The 22,213-nt window shown below is 38.5% G+C and overlaps 1 protein-coding gene across 3 annotated transcripts in view; it reads right to left on the reverse strand.

The window, feature by feature from the left end:
- Positions 1–560: 560 nt before the first annotated feature.
- Positions 561–22,213, reverse strand: part of LOC107746049 (serine/threonine-protein kinase MRCK beta-like) — an 86,749-nt gene continuing 65,096 nt past the window's right edge. Inside the window, exons 19-39 of one of the 3 annotated variants that reach the window (XM_016560106.1) lie at positions 19,812–19,960; positions 19,467–19,564; positions 19,168–19,247; positions 18,102–18,152; positions 15,944–16,027; positions 15,614–15,688; positions 14,293–14,398; positions 13,987–14,123; positions 13,700–13,839; positions 12,637–12,718; positions 12,321–12,537; positions 11,847–11,909; positions 11,169–11,765; positions 9,736–9,833; positions 9,548–9,632; positions 7,938–8,058; positions 7,730–7,847; positions 5,184–5,375; positions 3,477–3,585; positions 3,327–3,397; positions 561–2,222 (exon numbers count right to left, since the gene is read on the reverse strand). In XM_016560106.1, the coding sequence (XP_016415592.1) occupies positions 2,094–2,222; positions 3,327–3,397; positions 3,477–3,585; positions 5,184–5,375; positions 7,730–7,847; positions 7,938–8,058; positions 9,548–9,632; positions 9,736–9,833; positions 11,169–11,765; positions 11,847–11,909; positions 12,321–12,537; positions 12,637–12,718; positions 13,700–13,839; positions 13,987–14,123; positions 14,293–14,398; positions 15,614–15,688; positions 15,944–16,027; positions 18,102–18,152; positions 19,168–19,247; positions 19,467–19,564; positions 19,812–19,960 (2,802 nt within the window). In that variant the 3' untranslated portion in view covers positions 561–2,093. The remainder of the gene's footprint in view (positions 2,223–3,326; positions 3,398–3,476; positions 3,586–5,183; positions 5,376–7,729; positions 7,848–7,937; positions 8,059–9,547; positions 9,633–9,735; positions 9,834–11,168; positions 11,766–11,846; positions 11,910–12,320; positions 12,538–12,636; positions 12,719–13,699; positions 13,840–13,986; positions 14,124–14,292; positions 14,399–15,613; positions 15,689–15,943; positions 16,028–18,101; positions 18,153–19,167; positions 19,248–19,466; positions 19,565–19,811; positions 19,961–22,213) is intronic. The other 2 variants (XM_016560114.1, XM_016560121.1) reach the window with 2 other exon arrangements.

The following is a 22,213-nucleotide window of genomic DNA, read 5'->3' on the forward strand; positions in this document are numbered from 1 at the left end:
CATTAAATTACCCCTTGGAGATTAATAAAAATCCCAAAGATTTTGTAATTGCAATTAAAGTACATACCAATGGATAAGTCAAGTAATATACTGCAGTTCTTGACCAATAATAATGTGATATCAATTAGAAAATAAAGAGCCAGCAGGAAGCAGTTTTGCAGTCATCAAGAGATCTTTTTTTTTTATCTCTTAAAAAAAGAAAAAAAAAGAAAAGAAAAGCAAAAATGCCCATGTGCATTCATCAGTGACTCTTGATCATTCTCAAATGATTACTTACACAAATTACTTGCATTTAAAACAGAAACTCTTCAACAAATGTAATTGAACTTGAAGGTTTATGAAATTCTTAGGAGTATGCAAAAAAAAAAAAAAGAAAAAAAAAAGGCTGTTAAAATTATTGTAGTCAAGAGTGTTCAGATCAGTTAACACAAATCAAATTAAAACTGCCAAAACAATGTAAATTAGAAGTCTACACCGTTCATTTGGACTCAAAATGACCAAAAAAATTATTATTTCCATGTAGCTATGAATGATTAAGAACATTTTCCCAAAACACAAACTCAACAAAAAAGCACAACAGGTACTCTTTTATTGTTTGTTCAAATTTATGTGGCTAACAAGTCAATAATTACAAAGATTTCAACCTGTGATTCATTTTTTTTTTCTTTTAAAGTAAAAGCAGTAGTGTTCTGAGGATAAACTTCCATCTGAAGAAGCAGACGAGTGAAGTATGGGGGAGAAACAGGAGGTACAGGATAAACCATTCACACAAAATCATTTCCTTAGACTAAAAACATGTGCAAGTGTCTTACAGTGTTTCAGAAGGGTGGGGGACAACATAATACATTACCGTCAGCCTCGTCAAAACCACCGAAATTATTTAGCGGACAGTTTATTACGGAAACGAAAGTTGGCACTGAAGGCACACTTGAGTGATAATGGATATGCCGGCCATGCCTGCGGATCTTAAGCATGTCAACAGTCAAACTCATATCAGCGTCCTGATAGAGGAGTCTTTAACAGTGACTGTCCCACAAGGCTGCTCGCATGTGTCACACATAAGAAACCAGAATCAGAGCATGGCTATGGAGAGATAACCTCATCACATATATATTTTTTCACTTTTATTATTAAATAGAGCACACAAAGCAGCAGTAGCAGCTTAAGAGGAACTACTGAAATCCTATGAATAGTTGTAGCTGTGTGCTGTTCTCCTTTGTATTTTTATTAAAACACTTATCTATATGTAAAGTCTTCCTTTTTGTTGCTTTCTTTTTTTCTCCAGGTGAGAAGCTGAACTAGATATCTTTGTGGGAAACATCGAAGTTAAAACATGAATATTATAAAGGCTGGTTTAAATGCAGAACTGGAGAGAGAAAGAGAAATGATATAATAACAAAAGTGCCCTCTGGTTTGGCTTTAAACCCTCAAAGTCTCCGTCACCGATCTACTGCTCATATGAGACATTTTCACCGGTCCGTGACGAATCATGTTACTGGTCCAATTGGTTTGAACGTCACAGTCCTATATCATCCTCGGTTTCTTTCTTCCCGATACGCTCCTCTCTTCGGCCCCCTTGATGAGTGTTCCTGATAATATACATTTAAAAACAGCATAAGAAGTCTCTTTCCCCTCAATTCAGTACTTTGAAGGGAAGCTAAGAATCCAGAAGCAATTCTGACACCGCAGATGTAATGCATGTTCATTTACTAAAGCAAATAATAATAATAAAAAAAACTAGCAGGAGCATGGCATGAAATTAAGATTTCAAATAAAATAAAAGTCCATCATACTGCTAATCTGACCCGGTTAGTGTAATACCACGACATTTCCACCAGGGGGCAGGCTTTTTTCTTTTGGTGGCTTCGCCTATGCCTGTCAGCACACACCCAGCACACTGCTCTTGTGACGATTGAGGCGTCTACCCTGCAGCAGGATTTGGGGTAAACCTTTGGCCCTTGTGGTGGACGAGCAGGTGACTTTTTGTAAGAGTCTTGGCACTTCTTAGTGAGTCCTAGCAGAGCGGATGGATACGGGAGGGTGTGTCTAGGGTGTGTGCGGGGCAAAAAACAAAAAAAGGGAGATGTCCATTTTCAGCCATCCAGGGATTGATCCAGGCTGTCCAGGGTGAGCCGACTGCGGTGGGTTGAGTTGGGGCTCGGGGGGCTGCTGGGGTTGGAGCTATTGGAGGGGGTGGAATGTTTGGTCGAGTCAGAGTCGGGCTGCAAGTATAGAGAAAAAACAAGGATAAAGAAACAAGATTAGCAGATCAGCTGCTTGTTGTCTAGTTGGTTTTAAAATTTTTGCAAAGTATACATGCATTTAGGCCCAAGTCAGTGTTTACAGCAGTCTTATTATTGTTAACTAAAACTATTATAAAATTGTTTTCAGCAATTGAAATAAAGCTGAAATAAAATGTGAATATTATTGAAAAAAGTTAGTATTATGATTACTAAACAAAAACACAATAGAAATAAAAAAGGGCTAATAAAAATGAAAAAACAAAATGACTAAATCTTTAAAATTAAGTTAAAGTATTAGGATTACATAAAACTGAAATAAAAATAAAATTTAATAGAAATATTGGGGGAAAAAACAAAAATGTACACAATTTTTAATACAAATTTGCACATAAGAAAATTTCTAAATCTTAAATTAAAAGTTAAAGTATACTAAAACTGGGGGAAAATTTTTTACATTTCAATGTTGGGGAAAAAAGCTATACATTTACTCTAAATCCTACACTAAAATTAAAATGAAACTAAAAACAAAACAAAAAACAAAGAAATTCAAAATATTAATACATACTATAATATCATTACATTTTTTTTTAAAGCTAAATAGAAAATAATTTACCAACTCTATACTAAAATTTAAATGAAAAAAGCTAATAAAAAATATTAATAAATACTATAATAGTATATAAATAATACTACAATAAAAATGAATGAAAGCTAAACAGAAAAAAAACTAAGCACATAAAATGACAATCTTATACTAAAATGAAAATGAAAATGATATAATTGATACATATTAATAAATGATATAATTGCATAAATACTATGTAATACTAAAATAATCATTTTATAAAACTAAAATAACACTGGTTTACAGCTGTAGCAGGTTCTACTGTGAGAACTGGGGCAGTTATTACAGACGACAAAATCAGGACACAAGAAAACTCACTGAGCGGCCAAAAGCACCTCAAAGCTCCTCCAACCATCCATCATGCATCTCGAGAAGCTTTCAAAATGTGGGGCGAATGAAATAAAACCATATTTGGCATCCCGGGGGAGGTCATTAAGGTAGATGATAGATGTTCTTACCTCTCTCTCAAAGTCTTGATCTTGATCAGAAATACTGCGAGACGACCCTGCTCCTCCAAAATCTCCCCCTCCTTTAAATAAGGTATACATTTCAAGCATTTAGATGGGCAGTTTCAACTTGTCTGTGTGTGTTTAAGGAACGGCACCCACCTGAGGCAGTGCGGGTGATGTGGGTCTTGCTCTTCTGTTGCCGTGAGATGCTGGACAGAGGCCGTGGCTTGTCTTTAGACAGGTCGTCCTGAGAAGAGGGCATCACACTCTGCAGCAGAGGTACAAGAAGTCAGACACATATATAATGTACGCCACAGTCATGCACTTGTGTTATAGGTGTGTAAACACTCTTTTTGACTTTCTTTTAAACAAGATGACTATTGTTAGCACAAACATTTGGTTTGGGTAGTACGTTTCATGCGCAAATTATTACATATATTTTTTTCTTCTATAAACCAGAGAAAACAACATTTTGTCGCTTTTTAAGGAATGTTTTGGATTAATTTTGTTAACCTCAATCAACAGCATTTTCGAGCATTATTTGGAATAGAGGTGTCACAATATATCAGTATATATACCGGTATTGATGATAACCGTGATATATATTAAAAAAAATGAAATATTGATATGTTAGAACTACATATGATGATATCGTAAATAACGCAGCTAGTTGCCACTCCAACACACACGCAAACAATAAAAAAAGACAACAATGCAGTGTTATTGCTAACCACAAGTATTAAAATCATTTATTAATTGAAATAAAGCTGAATTAAAATAAAAATATTAGAGAAAAAAATGAGAAAAAAAAAATGTTAGTTGAAATATAAACTAAATTAACTAATGGTAAAAGCATATAAAATGACTAAAACCTACACTAAAATCAAAATGAAAATTACAAGTATAAAAATAAACGCTAATTAACATTGAATAAATATGATAATAGTATATTAACAATAATACAATAGTTTTTTTAGATTCTGTTAAAAAACAGAATCCCTAAACTTGATTAAAATTCCGCCTCCCTAAACTTGTTTTTTTGAGTGATTCATTAGCCGAAAAGAAAAAAAGTTAATTTGACTGATAAACTGATTTTTTTCAAAATCTGAATAAATCTGATATTATGACAGCCCTAATCTGGAAACAATTTCACACTGAGCAATTGTATCACACTTGTGTCTCATGCTGAAGTATGAAGTTTAGGTTTAGTGGCTGTGTGTATTTTAATGTTTATCATGCCCCACTTTCATGGTAAGAGCCTGTAACTGCTAGTTGACTTCAACAGAGCTTGACATTAGCATATTGATAAGCCAACAGTACAACACTAACAAGTATAAAATTCAAATCAAACATTGGTAAAACTGTTGATTTAACTTTTTTTTTTACCTTAAACTTTGCATTTTTTAAAAATTTGATTACACATTTTCAAACAGATTTTAAAAGGGATACTTCACCCAAAAATGAAAATTCTGTTATAATTTACTCACATCAAGTTGTTTCAAAACTGTATGAGTTTTTCTTCCATTTAACATAAAAGAAGATATCTTGATGAATGTTGGTAACCAAACAGTTGCTGCTCCCCAATTGACTTCCACAGTATCAATTCTCCTACTACAGAAGTCAATGGCTACCGCTAAATGATACAATTTTCATTTTTGGGTGAACTCTCCTAAAATCGCTCATTTAAAAAGTCTTCACCCAAAAAAACTAAACCAATCAAAGTCACTACACTCAAGCATGAACAAAGTGTTCAGCAGGACAGGGATGGTATAACATAGGGAGGAAAGGAAGTTGAGGGCCTGTAGGGTGTGGTGGGGGAGGGATGGAGAACGGGGAGGAAGAGGAAGCGGGGTGTTGCTAGCCTACCCTTCCCAGGGAGGATGTGGAAGGAGAGGAGGAGGAAGAGGAGAACTGAAGTAGGCTCTGCTGGGAAGAAGGCTCTTTCTGCAGATAGAGCCCGGCAGAGACGGGACTCATGTGATAGACGTGCTCAAAGTTGGTCGGAGGGGAGATCAGGGCATGGTGGCGAGAGGATGAGGGGGAGGGAGTCTCGCTCTGCTGCTGCCACGGCAACCAGAGGACAGAGCGAATCCACAACCAGAGCGAAAACAGAAGGAGCGACGTGAAGAGGAAAAAGAAACAGAGAAAAGGGTGTGAGGGTGGAAGAGTGGAGCTGGCTGGCTTTGAAGAAGAAGAAGAAGAAACATGCAGAGAGAAGGGAAAGACTTTGGCGCTGTGCAGTATAATGAAAAAAAAAGGATGTAAGGATGAGTTATAAAGCCATGGGAGTCAATCAGTTATTGGAGTGTCCAAACAATGCTTTTATAAACTGTACAAAACCGCACCACAGAAGCGCATTCAAGACCCAATCTGATCTTAATATAATTTCTTAAAACAGCCTCAAGTTCTCAGATTCAGGATTTAAACTGCTCATTTGGCATCTTTTGCACAAAGCTGAAGGACTAAATTGGATTTAGGAGAAGGACTAAATCTAAACCGATCTAGTTTACCCATTTAGGAAGCCCTTCTTAAAAACAACTTACAATTCATCAACAGTATAATCAATCTTCCAGGAAATTGTGAGCTGAGATCATTTTGAATTTAAGCTTTTTTTGAGGTCCATTAATTGGCCTTAATAAAATAAAAATAACGCAACTACTGACTAATGTTAAAGGAACACTCCACTATTTTTGAAAATAGGCTCATTTTCCAACTCCCCTAGAGTTAAACAGTTGAGTTTTACCGTTTTCGAATCCATTCAGCCGATCTCCGGGTCTGGCGGTAGCACTTTTAGCTGTAGATTAGCATAGATCATTGAATCTGATTAGACAGTTAGCATCTCGCTCAAAAATGTCCAAAGAGTTTCAATATTTTTCCTATGCGTAATATCATTGCGCCTGCTGCATCCATGGTACGGCAGCAAATTTCCTTGATTATTACGCCGGAATGAGAGTATAGTTCCTAGCCATATCGGCCTAGAAAATCACAGCTTTTCATTTCCCGTCGGTCTTAGTACACGATGTAACTACAGAAGAATCAAGTTTTAAATAGGAAAAATATAGAAACTCTGTGGTCATTTTTGAGCGAGATGCTAACGGTCTAATCAGATTCAATGATCTATGCTAAGCTAAGCTAAAGGTGTAACCGCCAGACCTGGAGATCGGCTGAATGGATTCGAAAACGGTAAAACTCAACTGTTTAACTATAGGGGAGTTGGAAAATGAGCCTATTTTCAAAAATAGTGCAGTGTTCCTTTAAAAGTTCAACTAATGTTCCATATAGTCTCTCATTATTTAGTCTGGATGCATAATAATGCTAAAATAATCTGCTTATAATAGTTTGAGATGGAATATATTATCATGCCATGTCAACTATCCAACTGTAGTTGACTAACCAATGTTGTGTTCTGTGACAGGTCACCAAACCACATTATTATTTATTAGGCCCAATGCATCCTGGTTCCTGGAATTATTAAAAAGATAGTTTTATCCAGGGAACTGAAGTCACGTTTGTCCAGGAGTTAACTGGGACTCTCGTACATGAATGTAACTTGCCAAGTTGGAGTATGTAAAAGTGTGAATGAGATTTGAGAGCTACAACAAAGGGGGAAGTAACTTCCATTGTGAACTTTCTGTGCCATTATTGGCAACAAAAAATAAAGACAGATAGATAGATACAATTAATTCCTTAAAGATAGATAGATAGATAGACAGACAGACAGACAGATAGATAGATAGATAGATAGATAGATAGATAGATAGATAGATAGAAAGAATTGGGAATTGTTCGAATTAAGCTGCTCACGCTATATGTTTCTGATTCACTAACAAGAACTGACTCATAAGACTCATTTGTTCAGAATCGTGAATCAGACTGCAATGGCTGTGCTGTATGTTTTGTGTCGTATATTCATTAGCGGTGTTATGATGCTGTTGAATAGTAGCAAAGTAAAATGATGTTCTGTTTCATGGTATGAATTAAAATGAAAATGGTCTGAATAAAAAGTGGTTCTTGGATCCCTGTCGTAATTAGAACAGTGTTTCTCAAATTTGCTCCTGGGGATCCACTAGCACTGCACATTTGAAATCTTTTAGCAAAAACACCTGCTTCAAGTAACTGGCTTATTAGTAGCGGCTTCGTGACCTGAATTGGATGTGTCAGATTAGTGAGACACTTCCATTGGTCGAGTGTGGAGGGAACTCAGGCAGCAGAGTTCAGAAACACTGCCTTACTGAAACCTGGGCTCAAGGGCACAATGGTGACACTGGTATTGGCAGGATGGGGATTTCAAAAAGTCTTCAGCTTAAAATGGCAACTGTATGTTACCAAGCAAGGGCCAAGTGTGTTTATACATTTAAATAAAATCAAAATAGCTGAAGCTGATCTCCCAAAGTCCAACTTCAAGACATTACCAGAGGCAGATCCATGAGGACCTGCATGCCGTCGCCTGGCCCCATGTGAGCAACGTGGTTGAAGTTGGTGGGGTTGGAGATCAGCTTGGATCTCATTTCAGGATCCCTCAGCATCTCCCTATTGAACAAAACGGAAACAACATCACATGGATTAGGAGCAGCGCAGGAGTGCGGCAGTGTGAGAGATTTACTCATGAAGCCACCTGACCTTCTCTGCTGCAGCCGCTCCACCTCTGGTACTTTAAAAAGGAACTTCCTCTTGCTGCGTGTCCTCACCATCAGCTTCTTGCTGTTGTCTGAGGTCTCAGGGATGGCCAAATCACAGCCATCTGTGGAAACAAGAGTGTGAATGAGGTTGAGAAAGATGGTTGTGGCTCAAACTATGGCAGTCCTGGGTTTTTGCGCTCAGAGCGGCTGTGTCTGAACATACTGTGGAACTTGTTGGCAGCAGGCCTAGAGGAGGTGTGACAAATGAGGTCATTCTAGTTTACCAAACAAAAGCATTTTTATCAAGAGGGCAATCTGCCAAAGTGGGCAGGAAGTGAATTGTAAATGGACCACAAAGGGTGGAGCGGTACATTTCATTACCTGGGCTGATCTTATGAAGAGACCTAGTGGTGTTTTGTTTGTGAACGAGTCAGTGCTTTTGAACAAATCTTGTAAATGAGCAAATCATTCTCGTTCACTTCTATGTACCGATTCATTCAGCGTTTCTGAACAAATCTTGTAAGTGAACAATTAATCATTCAATTCTATCTTGTAAGTGAACAATTAGTCATTCATTTCTATCTACTGACTCATATTTAGTGTTTTTAAACAATTCTTATAAATGAACAAACCATTCTCTCACTGAATTATTTAGTGTTTTTCAACAAATCCCATAAGTGAACAAATAGTTCTTGTTTACTTCTATGCAGTGACTCATATACAACGTTTTTAAACAAATCCTGTAAATTATTAGTCACCACTATGCACTGATTCAGTGTTATTGAATATATCTTATTCATTTCTATCTACTGGCTCACATTGAGTTTTTAAACATATCTTGTAAATGAACAAATCATTTTCATTCACTTCTATGCACGGACTCATTCAGTGTTTTTGAAACAATATTGAAAGTAATATTCTTTTTCACTGAAGGCAGGAAAACAATCATGTGCTTCACAGAGGAGAGATATCAAAATATGACTTTAGAAAGAGCAAAGAGCATTCAAGAGAGTGCTGTCAAGAAGCATTTAAGTGACTGAACGTACTGAACAAATACGACCACTTGCTCAGCTTCGAGTCTCAATAAGAACAGCACTGAACAATGACACTTAACTCTTTCTAAAGCGTTTTTCAGTCACGAACACAGTTAGTGTTTTTAACAAATTGGTTGAGTGAATAATTCAGTGACTCATATTACTAATTTAATGTGTCATAACATTCAAAGTTAACTGTCATCATCTACTGGCATGATGCAATGGCCAGTAAGGGCCACTGAACGAATCAATGAACAAATCATTCTAGTGAACCGATTAAAAAAAAATCAAGTCACTGAGATGAATCAAAATCTCCACTATTACTGAGCTCTAAGCATGTGTGGGCTTGCTAGTATACATACAGACATACATGCATGCGTCAGCGTCTGTGTAGGCGGGAGTGATTGACATCACTTTGTGGAGGACACATTTCTTCACAGGTGGACTATTGTAATCAGAGACTCTGGCTACATTGACTGAAGCAATAAACTCGCCCTCAGCAGTGAAGCAGATGCAAGGTTCAGTGTGTGGGAGATGTGTGTTGACAAGGTGAAGTGTGTATGTGGTGGGATCAGACCTGATGAGTTGTTGCTGAAGTAGATGAGGTGGGGCTGCTCAGAGCCAAACAGGTTCAGACTGCCCTCCACATTCAGGGGCCGAATCTACAGACACAGTTTAAAGTTAGATCAGCTTTTAAATCATAAATACAAACAGATCAAATTGAAACAGCATTCAGAAACTATAAAATTAGGATCCTTCACTCACTCCTCTTAATGAGATGGTCTGGACCCATTCTGTGGTGTGGACATCAAACACGTCTACTCCATAATCACTGTACACTGTCAGGTAGTTCGAGTTTGAGCCTGAAAATAATGAATATGGGTCTGAGATCTCATGTTCATGATCAGAACAGAAGGATGCACTGGGCAAATCATTCAAGATGCTGTTCTCAAAGGACTGCCTGACGTGCCTTGAAACTGGGTCAGAGGCTGGATTGTTCACTACTGTTTCTGTCTGAAACATCTGGGGCCCGATTCCCGAAATAGTTCTAAGAATAAAATTGTTCTTAAGTACCATTTTCTTATCGTCTAACTTAAGTAAAAAAAAGTGAAATAATATTAAGTATTGTTGAAAAGATTTAAGAATAACTATTCTTTTTAATTAACACCGTTCCTAGAAAATATTTAAGAATTCAAATTCATGAGAAAAAAGATATTCAAAACCAAAAAAGTAAAAAAATAACCTCTTAAAGTTAGGATAGCCTCACGCTTGTCCTAAATTTCAAGATGTTTAATGGCTTGATTGGATTGGTTTATATATTAAGAATTACATCATTACATAATAGCTACATTCTACAATACTGTCCTTATCTGCTCCCTTGACCTTTCTGCATACGTTTGTTTACTGCCGCCCATTTTTTCCATTGGCCACCACTTTCCCATGGCTGCCTCTTACTTTCCGGTTTGATATCGAGCCTCTTAAAAATAACTTTCTTCCTTGCACTAATTTCCTTAATGAGAACAGCCAGCGTTTGCCTACAAGTTTTGATTTATTTTCTTTTCCTCCATGTCAAATTACAAGCGAAATGGTTACCATCAAATAAATTCACTAATTAAGACTAAACTCACATTACATCTCCTCCATTTTTACATTTAGATAACCTTTCTCATCATCTATCACTCACTTAAAGTCAACCTTTAAAATAAATGGAATAACACTATTAAATGTAATCCATAAATATCAATTTTTCATACTGTACATTATAACATTGTGATGCCTAAATTCACTTGTAGCATTTAAAATAATTTATTTTGGTATTTTTTTTATTTAAATAATACAGTATCATTTATTGGTCATAACATGAAACTAATTATTGGCTTATTGGTATCGACCAGAATCACTGGATTACTACCCGTCAACTTAATATTTCATTTCAAGAACTACAAAAATCTTTAAATTTATCCTAAGATTTTTTTTTACACATCTCTTTTAAACCTCTAGTTCTCATCTTTGTCATCTCTACTTCCTCCCTGCTTTGCTATTTCTCCTTTATTCTTTCCTACTCCTCCCTTCCTCCAAGTCTACACATGAAAAACACCGGAATTTCAGGAGGGTTGATAACATGAATACAAACCGTTGCTTAGATACTTTCACCAATTATGTCTTACTTCCCACACAAGCTCTTCGGAGACACTTACTGCAGGCAAGCGGTGTGGCAGGCCACATCAGCTCCTGCGTTCGAGAGCGTCGTCCAGTCGCATCCACGTACACTCCCAGCTGACTGAAGCACAGCAGCAGTTCATTGCCCCCCACCTCCATAGCGTGCAGCGTGTCCAGGGGCTGCTGGGCCAAAAAGGCTAGTGAGGGGTCTGCCGGGCTCACCAGACTCACCGGTGACGACTCTCCCTGCATGGCCAGCAGAGCGAAGCCTGACGGGTAACCCACGCACAGCCGATCACGAATAATACCCAGCCACTGGGCAATACCAGGTGCCTGCACCTCCCACAGCTTACGGTGATGGGGCTTTACGCGAGTGATTTCGTAGCAGATGACCTGCCGCTTCACACCTGCTAGGAGACACGCTGGGCCACCAGGGCGTAGGGTACCTATGGTCATAGCCTGACAGCCTTTTGTCTCCGTCAACTTGGCCTCGCAATTAACATCCGCACCCTCCAGTGCCGCCCAGGGGTATAAATGGACATGGCGGTTACGGCCTGAAAGCAGAGCCACCATCTTCTCTTTGGGCATGAGCTCAATCTGGCAGATTCTTTTACAGTCAGCAGCACGAACAATGACTGAAAAAAGGTTCATGGGAAATTAATTACAGTGAAAATAATGGCAAAGAACTAAACCTGTGCTATACAGAGTACTCATACCATCTCTGGTGATCTCGACTACAAACAGGCCATCTTCTGTCCCCAACGCAATTCGTTCTCGATCTGTAGAGACAAAAGCAGGACAGATACGATTTGTGAATGGAATATTTGTGAATACAACGTGTCACTCTGTTCACCTGAAAAGTGTGTTGTTCTAAACTCATAAGACTTTTGTTCATATTCAAAACCAAATTTTTAATGGAAACTGAGTGATTTCTGTCCCTCCATTGTAGGTACTTTCCTCCAAAACTTTGTTCATAAAGCTACTCCCAAGTAAAATGGGCAAGTCAAAGTCAAATATGGGTAATGACGGACAAGAAAAGCAGCATTTTTGTGAGGTACATAAATGAATGTAAACAGCATCAAGAAATGCTTGTTGTTCTCCTGAAAATGGGGGAAAGTGGATTGATTCGTTTTGACTAATTACATTGGAAGTACACTGATAGATCACCGGCTCCCTAACACTGTACTCACCTACGATAGCAGCAGAGAGTGTAGTTTTGATGGCAGGCAGGCTGCTGTCGTAGGCCTCGTGCAGGACATGCACCACACGGTTCTTCAAGCGGTTCTTGGCCAGGATGTTCTGCAGGCCCTCTAGGATGCCCACCCACTTCCTCTTCTCTGCCTCACTCTCAGCTAACACCAGCAGAGGCACCGACCGGATTGGAGAGTTCGAAGCGGATGACGTTACCTGTGCAGTTCAGGGCAAATATTGTTAATTATCAGGATGCACGATTAGGCAAATGTAGCAATGAATCATTTAAGGAACAGGACACGTTTTGGAGCGTACCCTAAATATGCAGGGAATGTCTTTATGACTGGCATGGATCACGTCAGATGCCAACACAGAGCTTACAGAGAACTCTTCGTCTCTGTGAGGAAAAGAAAGAAACAATGTCACAAAAAATGAAAAATACTGCTAAATATTGTAGTCACCCTGTTTGGGTTTATTTTGAGATTATGACATACTTTATTTACACTACCATTCAAAAGTTTGGGGTAAGTAAGTTTAAGTTGATACTTTTATAAATGATTTGTGCTATAAATGACCACTCTCAAGTATAAGGGGCTTTTCCTTGCCATTATTGCTTGGATAACCGTACTTACACTGCACACGTCTGCAGTGCATTACTGCTCCGACACGGCCACCGGAGCTGATCGCAGCCACTCTAGTCAATGCTTATGTTTACACCAGCCATGCTGTGCCACGTTTCAGAAGCATCCTAGAAGCGACTCGCCACGCTGCTTTGCTAAAGATACACACCTACGTCTCCTTTGATTAAAAATAATGACTAGTGCGGTGGCCGCGATATGCGTAAACCTAGCAACATCCGTCGCCATGACTTATCGCGAGAGAAAAAAACCCTGTTTTTACATTGTCGCATAATATCGGTTAATGGAAACGCCGTCATTTCGCAAGTTTTTTTAATCGACATTTATAAAATATCGCAAAAGTTTTTGTGCAAATCTGTAATGGAAACGCAGCTCGTCACGCTTTTCAGAAAAGTGAGTGAGCATAAATACACAGTTTGACCAATTCATTAGTCATTAACAGCAGATCACTCCCGTGATTTAGATTGCATTCACATCAGAAGCGAACTGTACCTCAGACCACCCTTTTTATGCGGACTCGGGTACGGTCGCAGAGTTCATAAAACAGAGTTCACATTATCCAAACGAAACGAACTCTGACGTCAAACGAACCTGGATGCACACCAAAAGTGCTAGTGTGAAAGCCCCCCAAAACATTTACAGAACCCAACCTTTTGAACTGTACTGTTACAGATTACGACATTAATTGATGACTGTGTCTAAGTATATATATATGATTTGAGAATGTGACTAATCCTGACCTCAAGTCAAGGACCTGACTGGCCATCATACCAGGTTGAGTGGACTTCCCTTCTGGCACCTCATAGAGGAAGAGCTTACAGTCACACACTACAGCATATGTCCTCTGCCAGCCCTTCTTCACTCCTGTGGGCTTTGGGATCTGAAACAGGAGCAAACCCATACTGCAATTTAATGTATATTTAGTACAACATTCAGTAGGATATACAATCAAATTCAATGCAAGGATTCAGGTGAGATAAAAAAATAATTGGCAAGAACAGAAACTTGACTACATTATCATTCTCACCCTGACAAAACCTTTGTAAGCTGTGCCAATGCCCCTCTGCACATCAATACCCAGAGGCCTCTTGGCCTGCTCTGGAGGAATGGGGCAAACCTGGGGCGCGTTGTCTTTACAGGACACGTGACAGATGAAAGAGCATACTAAAAGAGATTCAGTGAGGGAGAGAGAATTACCAAACATTCAAAAATGTGACAAGTGAAACTGGCATTTAAATATTTCATCTTAGATCAAAAGCTCCTTATCATTTCCCCAAACCACCATTTTGGAGACGCCATCTCTGATCTTATTTATCATTAATACTCAGCTCACCCTCACAGGCATAACCCTGCCGGATCTGGCCCACCATCAGGGAGGTACAGTGAGTGCACTGGGCTGGGCTGGAGAAAGTCTTAATGCTTAGCTGATGAGCTTTAGGCTGTTGACATAAACAAAATATTAACAGACAGAGGAATGGATGCATGCTGATGTGGAAAAGCCAGTAATAATACGCTGACAGACTCACGGTGTACTCACACTAGGCACGGTTGCCTTGAACCGAGCCCGATTATCCCCCCTCCCCACTCCCCCGCTGGCCTGCACTCACACTTGCACTAAACATTCCGGGCCGGAGCACGCTTACGCCATGTATGAAATAACGGAGAAAACCACTTTCGCTAATATTCTGCCGAATAATTAATAATAATTAATTTATAATTTATGCCGTGCATTGATTTTCACTTGTATGTATCAGAAAATTATTACAGAGGCAGCTGACGTTAATGAAATAATTTGCAGCTTTACTCGCAAACTACATTTCCTGTTCATCAATAAGGTAAGAACCAGAGCCATTATAAACATAAATATACTTGATTATATTAAATTAATTGAAAAGTGTAGTGTAGTAGTAGTAATAGAATATGTTTGCGGTCGTAACAGCAGCGCTATTAAGGGTGTACTCACACTAGGCACGGTTGCCTTGAACCGAGCCCGATTATCCCCCCTCCCCACTCCCCCGCTGGCCTGCACTCACACTTGCACTAAACATTCCGGGCCGGAGCACGCTTACGTCATGTATGAGATAACGGAGAAAACCACTTTCACTAATATTCTGCCGAATAATTAATAATAATTCATTTATAATTTATGCCGTGCATTTATTTTCACTTGTATGTATCAGAAAATTATTAAGGAGGCAGCTGACGTTAATGAAATAATTTGCAGCTTTACTCGCAAATTACATTTCCTGTTCATCAATAAGGTAAGAACCAGAGCCATTATAAACCTAAATATACTTGACTGAATTAAATTAATTGAAAAGTGTAGTTTAGTAGTAGTAATAGAATATGTTTGCAGTCGTAATGGCGACAGTAGCGCACACAAAATAGTATCCTGTTCCGTGCTCACACTGCATGCGTACCGCGCCCAAGCCCAACCAAACCGTGCCCTGACCCACCTCTTCCAACCGGGCCAGGGCCGACTAAACAAACCACGCCCGAGCGTGGCACGGAGCACTCACATTAATCAAACGAACCGGGCTTTGGGGGTCAAACGCGCTCGGGCACGGTTCAAAACTCCTAGTGTGAGTACACCCTTAAAGAACCTAAAGGAAACAGGCTATTGATGAATCAGACACATCACATGGTCGTTTTACCTTTGGCGCGCTGAGTGTGGGCTGATAGATTGGAGAAGGGGCAACAGGGGTGGTCGCTTGAAACTTGACTGGTTCCTAAAGGATTAAAACAACAATTCCATGAATAAAAATTCCATACATTTCTAGCAAATAAAACAAATATATATAAAATGTGTAATACCAAAACATGTATATTTCAGTGCTTATTTTTCTGTCAAAAAACCTTTCAGCATTTTTTAATCTGTGTCCTATCCATTACTATTCAGGAAATGACTAAATCAATGATCAATGTATCAGATAGGAAGTCTGACAGCAGCAGAATGTAATAGGAAGTGTTAGGTGGACACTCACATCCTGTTCTGAAGCCACTGATGGGGAGGAAGTGGGGATGTCCGTCTTCTGGGGTGTGGCGTCCACATCACAGACGGAGCTTGTCTGAGGGAAAGACCACAGTTGGGATTAGGGCTGCACGATTCTTGCTAAAATGTGAATCACGATTTTTCTCCATGGGAATTGAGATCACAATTCTCTTACACGATTCTCATTTTTTCAACCAAAATTTATTGCACTCAAGTACAAAAAAAAACAAAAAAAAACCCAGCACTAGAGCTGCACGATTCTGGATAAATTGAGAATCAGGGATACAGCTCAAAATGTGTATGCATCATCACGCAAACATTGTCACAATGTGACTGAGATGATATTTGTGAAAATTATTACATCATAACTAATAAGCATTCAGAAGTCATGTGCTTACTCATGAAAGCCATGAGCACTAATATAATGCTACATTACAAATAACAAAGCTGAATTTTGTTCTCAAGAAACATTTCTTATTATCAATGACGAAAACAGTGCTGCTTAAAATTATTGTGAAAACGAACCTTGGCATTGGTATATCGTTACACCCCTAGTGTGTGTGTGTGTGTGTGTATGTATATATATATATAAACAATACTTATGGGTTTAAAGGGGTAGTTGATTGCGATTTCACTTTTTAACGTTAGTTAGTGTGTAATGTTGCTGTTTGAGCATAAACAATATCTGCAAAGTTACGAAGCTGAAAGTTCAATGCAAACGGAGATATCGTCTTTTAAAATTCTGGCGGTTTAATGCCTACAAAAACGGCTGGTAGGGACTACAACAAGTTACTTCCCAGGTTCGTGACATCACAAACCCAGATAAACCCTGCCCTCGGGAAAAGACAGCAAAGGGGGCGAGGCCATGCACTGCTTTAGAGAAGAGGAAGAGAAAACTAGGGGTGCACGTATATGTAACCATGGTTCCCCGAAGGGAACGAGACACCATCGCTTATTTCTGAGGGTGGGGCTTCATAAAAACAGGAGAAGATCAGCCCGTTTCTCAGAGAAGGGACAGAGCGGTGTGGAATAAAGGTAAATTATGTGAAAAATAATGTTTTTTTTTTGTTTTTTTTTTACGAAGCATTAACACATGTTAGACTGGACCCCATAAACACAATCAAGCCTATAAAAAATACAGTGAACCACCCCTTTAAGTCTCTCATCCCAAATATAAGCAAACAGCACATTTCGGCTTAGCAAACACTAATGTATCCTATGCCATCTATAATTCAACTTAAGATGCATTTGTAAACTCTAATGCACCATCCTTGTCTAACATTATCTGCAATTAAGCCCCAAAATTATGCACAAATAATACTTACCAAGCACAATACAATACAATACAAAACATACTGATATGGTCTAACTGTATATCTATGCAACGTGAATGCATAATGGTATCAATTAAGGGTGATTCTGAAATTTAAGATGCACAAAGACTGGCAGAAAATTAAAATAATTACAAAATTAATTGACATCACTTTTTCCTCAGAGAATTACTTTCATGTTCAATTAGCTTACAAGCGCATACCATCATCACCTATATTGGTAGGTTATAAATATTTGTGAAATATCCCCCACAATTTAATCATCTTTCATTCATTTTATTTCATTCGATTCATTTTATGGCTGGTTGCCTTAGTCATTCAATCTAAATTATGGATGTTAATTGTCCTAGTGGGCTCTAAGAGTTAACTAACGGCTTAGCGCATTTGCAGACTAATGGAGAGTAACATTATTCACATTAGCCGTTTAAGAGGTTAGAAGGCAGTGGGAAGGTGGTTAATACTAACTGCTGGATGCTAATCGAGAGTCTCTTACATTTAGCACCTACAATTAGACTGAATTGGTTCTAGGATCTGGTTGCAATATGGCAGAGGAACACAGTCAGCAGACAAAACAGATGTAACAAACTGACGGGCATGCTGGTTAGGCTGAATGCAAGTTGTATGGTCAACTTCTGGCCTTAAATGGTGAGTCAGGCATGATTAACATATAGTAGGTAACATGAGTGCTGTTTTATTTAGACAAAGCATAAGATGAACTACAATATGACTTGCAAGCTTTTGAGACACTTTGTCTGCTGACAGATCACTCCTGCCGAGGTTAAATTTCACAGAGGGAGGAGCCTTGTTCAGCAAACTTACTTCATCCCAAAATGCAAGCAGAGAAGATGCAGATGAGGAGGAGACAGAGTCCTTTTTTTTGAGTGGGACAAAAATAAGATGACAGGTAACACAGCTTTTGTCTTTATGAACTTACTTTCACTTTAGGTCTTTCCCTATAATCCCATGAGTTTCAAAAATACAGCCTGGTTACATCTGTCAACCTAATCACTTACTTCAAGCAGTTTCATTAAACTGAAAGATGGGCATCAGACTTGCAAAATTGTCCAGTTGACTTGGTCTCTGAATAGGCAATCAAAGCATGATGGACCAATTTGGCCATGAACTGAACTGACTGTAGTAAATCCATCGCTCAAGTCTTTGTCATCAGCTACTGTTCCAATGTAAACTGTGACTGAAAGCTACATAATAACTGTTGGGAGTCGGTGATTACAGGATGAGGCAGGGCAGGAAGCCTCATATCACACATCTACACCAGCAGGCTAAGGTCAACAAGGGACTCGGTCTTGAGCTCAAAAGCAACAGGAACTGACTGCTTAATATGTGTTTTTGAACTTGATATAGCATCTGAAATCAAACCTGGAAACTCCAGACAGGTAAAAAAGGTGCCGGGGAGGGGGATCTAAGAATCTAATTAGAATAGAACTACACGCTTAGGTAGCAACATGGTTTTGACAGAACTCCAATGTCTAGTTTAATATCCTACACTAAAAAATGACGTCAAAAACAACAATTTAATCAACTTTACATTTAAAATAAAGGCTTTAAATCATTAAAAAAGTAAAAAAGAAAATAAAATTATTATCTGTACACAAATCAGGGCTGTGCTTATAAACAAGAGGCGAGCTGAGTAGATCAGGGACATCAGAACCAGTATCCACTGTCTGCTAGACATTCGTAAACGTGTGTATACTCCAATGTTTCAATCTGGCTACTACTGACGTCACCTCTTCGTATAGATAAACAATCTTTTAGGTCTCTGGTTTTCTGAGGACGGAGGACATTAAGATGATGAAATGAATGGAGAGAGGCTTGTTAATGCATGTAACGCAGTAGCAGATGGCCAGATACTGTCAGAAACACTCACTCTGAATGTCAGGTCATGGGCGAGGGGAGAGGTATTGAAGTACTCAAAGATGGAGTCCTGGAAGTCTGTCAGTTTCAGGCCTACAGTTGAGTGAAAAAAGTTGTCAGGAGTAATATGGAATTATAGAAGAACCTATTAATTTACCAATTGGCAGCATTTATATAAGGTTCTCTTCAGATGTTCCTTAAAAAGATGAGATAATATGCAATCTCATGGTTAATGGACACTCAGTAAGTCTATCATATAAAGTAAGTTTCGCATATAAAGGGCAAAGTCATAACATGTATCATCATTTTCACCTTTGTCTGATCGTGAGCGGCTCTCCTCCATCTCCTTCTTCATATTCTCGAGCTGTTCCTCCAACTCTTTGTTCTTGGCCTCTGTATCCTTCAGTTTGCTGTAGGCGAGAGAGTCCAAAAAGTTAGACTACCAGAAAAAGCTGAATCATTTTAATTATTATCGTGTCCTTTTGTAATGTGCACATGGGACTGAGCTAGTCCGGTGCAACAGACACAGCGAGCACCAGGCTACCTGCTATTGTGCCCAAAAGTATTCGCTCAGTTTATTTAAACAGAAGCAGAGTCTAAGAACAACAATCTAAATAAATCTAAAGGTTGCTTATTATAGCAGATTTAAAGACTTACCCCTCGAAAGAGATGTTGGCTGCTTTGACCTTGCGCATCTCGTTCTGAACCAGTTGCTTGGCACGGATTTCAGCTTCCAAGGCCGACTGCAGCTCCAGACGGGCAGACATGTCCAATTTTTGACTGCGTCGCACCTTCCACAAAGGATCCTGCCAAGGAAAGGAGATGCATGTGTTGAAAAGTAGCCAGGAGACTTTGCATACTGAATTACAATGCAGCAGGTCTTAAAGCAACTTTTGCGATCAATCAGTTTGCTCCATTTTAATTTGAAGCAGTTATTCATTAAAGATAGATCATATTATGTTTGTTTAGGTACTTTTATAGTTGTCTATGGACCATAAAATCCTACCTCTACAGTGTCAAGAAGCAGTGCAATGATGTACTTATTCAATGTTTTGTGATAATTATAAAAACATGATGCTCTTCAAAAGCAGAGAAAGCATCATGCATGGAAAAAATGCACGCCCGACAGACTCCATCACATAGCATAGATACTGTAAATCCTCTCTAGCACACGAATGAAATCCCTTAAGATGCATTTCCCATAAATCCGATGGCTCGTGAGGGTTTATCTTAGATCTCCAGCAGTTTAAAAGCTATTGATCTCAGCTGCCACCAAGGCTCCACTATTTACACATGTGGCTACAAGACAACATTAGTCTCCATGGTGACGAGACAGTCATTTACCAAAAAGAGACGGTGCATGGCTGAAGGACAGCTGAATATTGTGGAATGAAAGAAGAGGATTACATCCACTTCATTTCATTAAACACATGAAGTGACTGCACTCCCACAGCTGATGGGAAGTGAGAGGAGGTGAAGGGCGTTCATGGGAGTGTTCCTGGCAGAACTCATCAGCTTTACATTTGAGCTGCGGGTATTTTCCAGTGCGGCTCTCAAACACCCTCACAATTAGACCTAATACTGCAGCACTCACTCTATTGTTCAAGCTTATCGAGTTAATGACTTCTCAAAGGAAAGTTAAGGGTATACACACTTGACCTCATAAGAACAATGGAAGCAAGCTTAACCTAAATGTTTTCCATGTTACATGAATTATGATCAGCAATGAGGAGAGCTGATGCAGTATTTTCATTCATCTGTCCTTTGGAATTGTAGCTGTAAAAAATCTACTAACCCTAATAGTTTTGCAAACCATCCTTTAAGTAACCTGGACAGATGAATGACAGATTGATTGGCCAATAGCCAAGAAAACAACCTTGTGCTCCGCCTCCACACTGATTTGATGGATGCACTCACCCGCTTGGTGACCCAAGGTGCCACCATTGACCTCTGGTTTGGCATGCTTACTCCAGGCCCTTGCTGATATAGTTATTAAAGTTTACACAAAAGTATATTAATATATATTTTAAAATCTCTATATAAAATGTTATAATAAATAATAAATGTTGATTTTGATGTATAATATTCACAAATATTTAAATGTACACACCACCAAAGTTTGAGGACAGTAATTTTTGTTTTTGAAAGTCTCACAGGTTCAGCACAGCTGCATTTGTTCGATCATAAATACAGTAAATATTGTAAATAATACTGTACAGCAATATTATCGAGTATTATTACCATTCTAAATTTTCTAAATTTAGAAACTAAAAAAACTAAATTTTAACATGTAATTTACTCCTGTGATGTGAATTTTCAGCCTCATTACTCCAGTCTTTAGTGTCACATGATCTTTCAGCAATCATTTTAATATGCTGATTTGCAGCTCAAGAAACATTTCTTCTTATTATCAATGTTGAAAACAGTTGTGGTGTTTTAATATTTGTGTACATTTTCTGATGAATTGACAGTTCAAAAGAACAGCATTTGTTTGAAATATAAATCTTTTTTTTAATATTATAAATGTCTTTACTAGCATTTTGATCGATTTAATGTATCCTTGCTGAATAATATATATATATATATTTTTTTTTTTCTTCTAAATAAAATCTTACTGACCCCGAACTTTTAAACAGTTGTGTATTTTAAAACTGAACTGCCTATTAATTTGATTCTTTAAGACACATCTGAGGGAGCAGGAAGTAATGTTAAGTCACATTCCAACAAGAAATGTCTGAATTTTGTTTTTCAGAAATTATCTTGAAAATCGACAAAACCACAACATGCCATTTTAATCAATTCAATCTGCGATTTTCTTAACTCTGTGACCCAAACACAGGACGTTTATGGCATACTTCACCAATAGCCAGAGTCTATTGACTTCTATTTGTACCATATCCTGTAGCAACCCTGCAATTAAGCCAATTAGTTCAATTTGAGAATAAGCGACTTTGACCACATCTTTTGAACGGTGGCTTCAACCCAAACTTTCGGGCCTGTGAATCAATAGTTCTCATTAGCAGATCCCACTATGGCAATAACAAACAGCACTTTCAAGA

The sequence above is a fragment of the Sinocyclocheilus rhinocerous genome, unplaced genomic scaffold, assembly GCF_001515625.1.
Source record: "Sinocyclocheilus rhinocerous isolate Xijiao unplaced genomic scaffold, SAMN03320098_v1.1 scaffold40, whole genome shotgun sequence".
NCBI lineage: Eukaryota > Metazoa > Chordata > Actinopteri > Cypriniformes > Cyprinidae > Sinocyclocheilus > Sinocyclocheilus rhinocerous.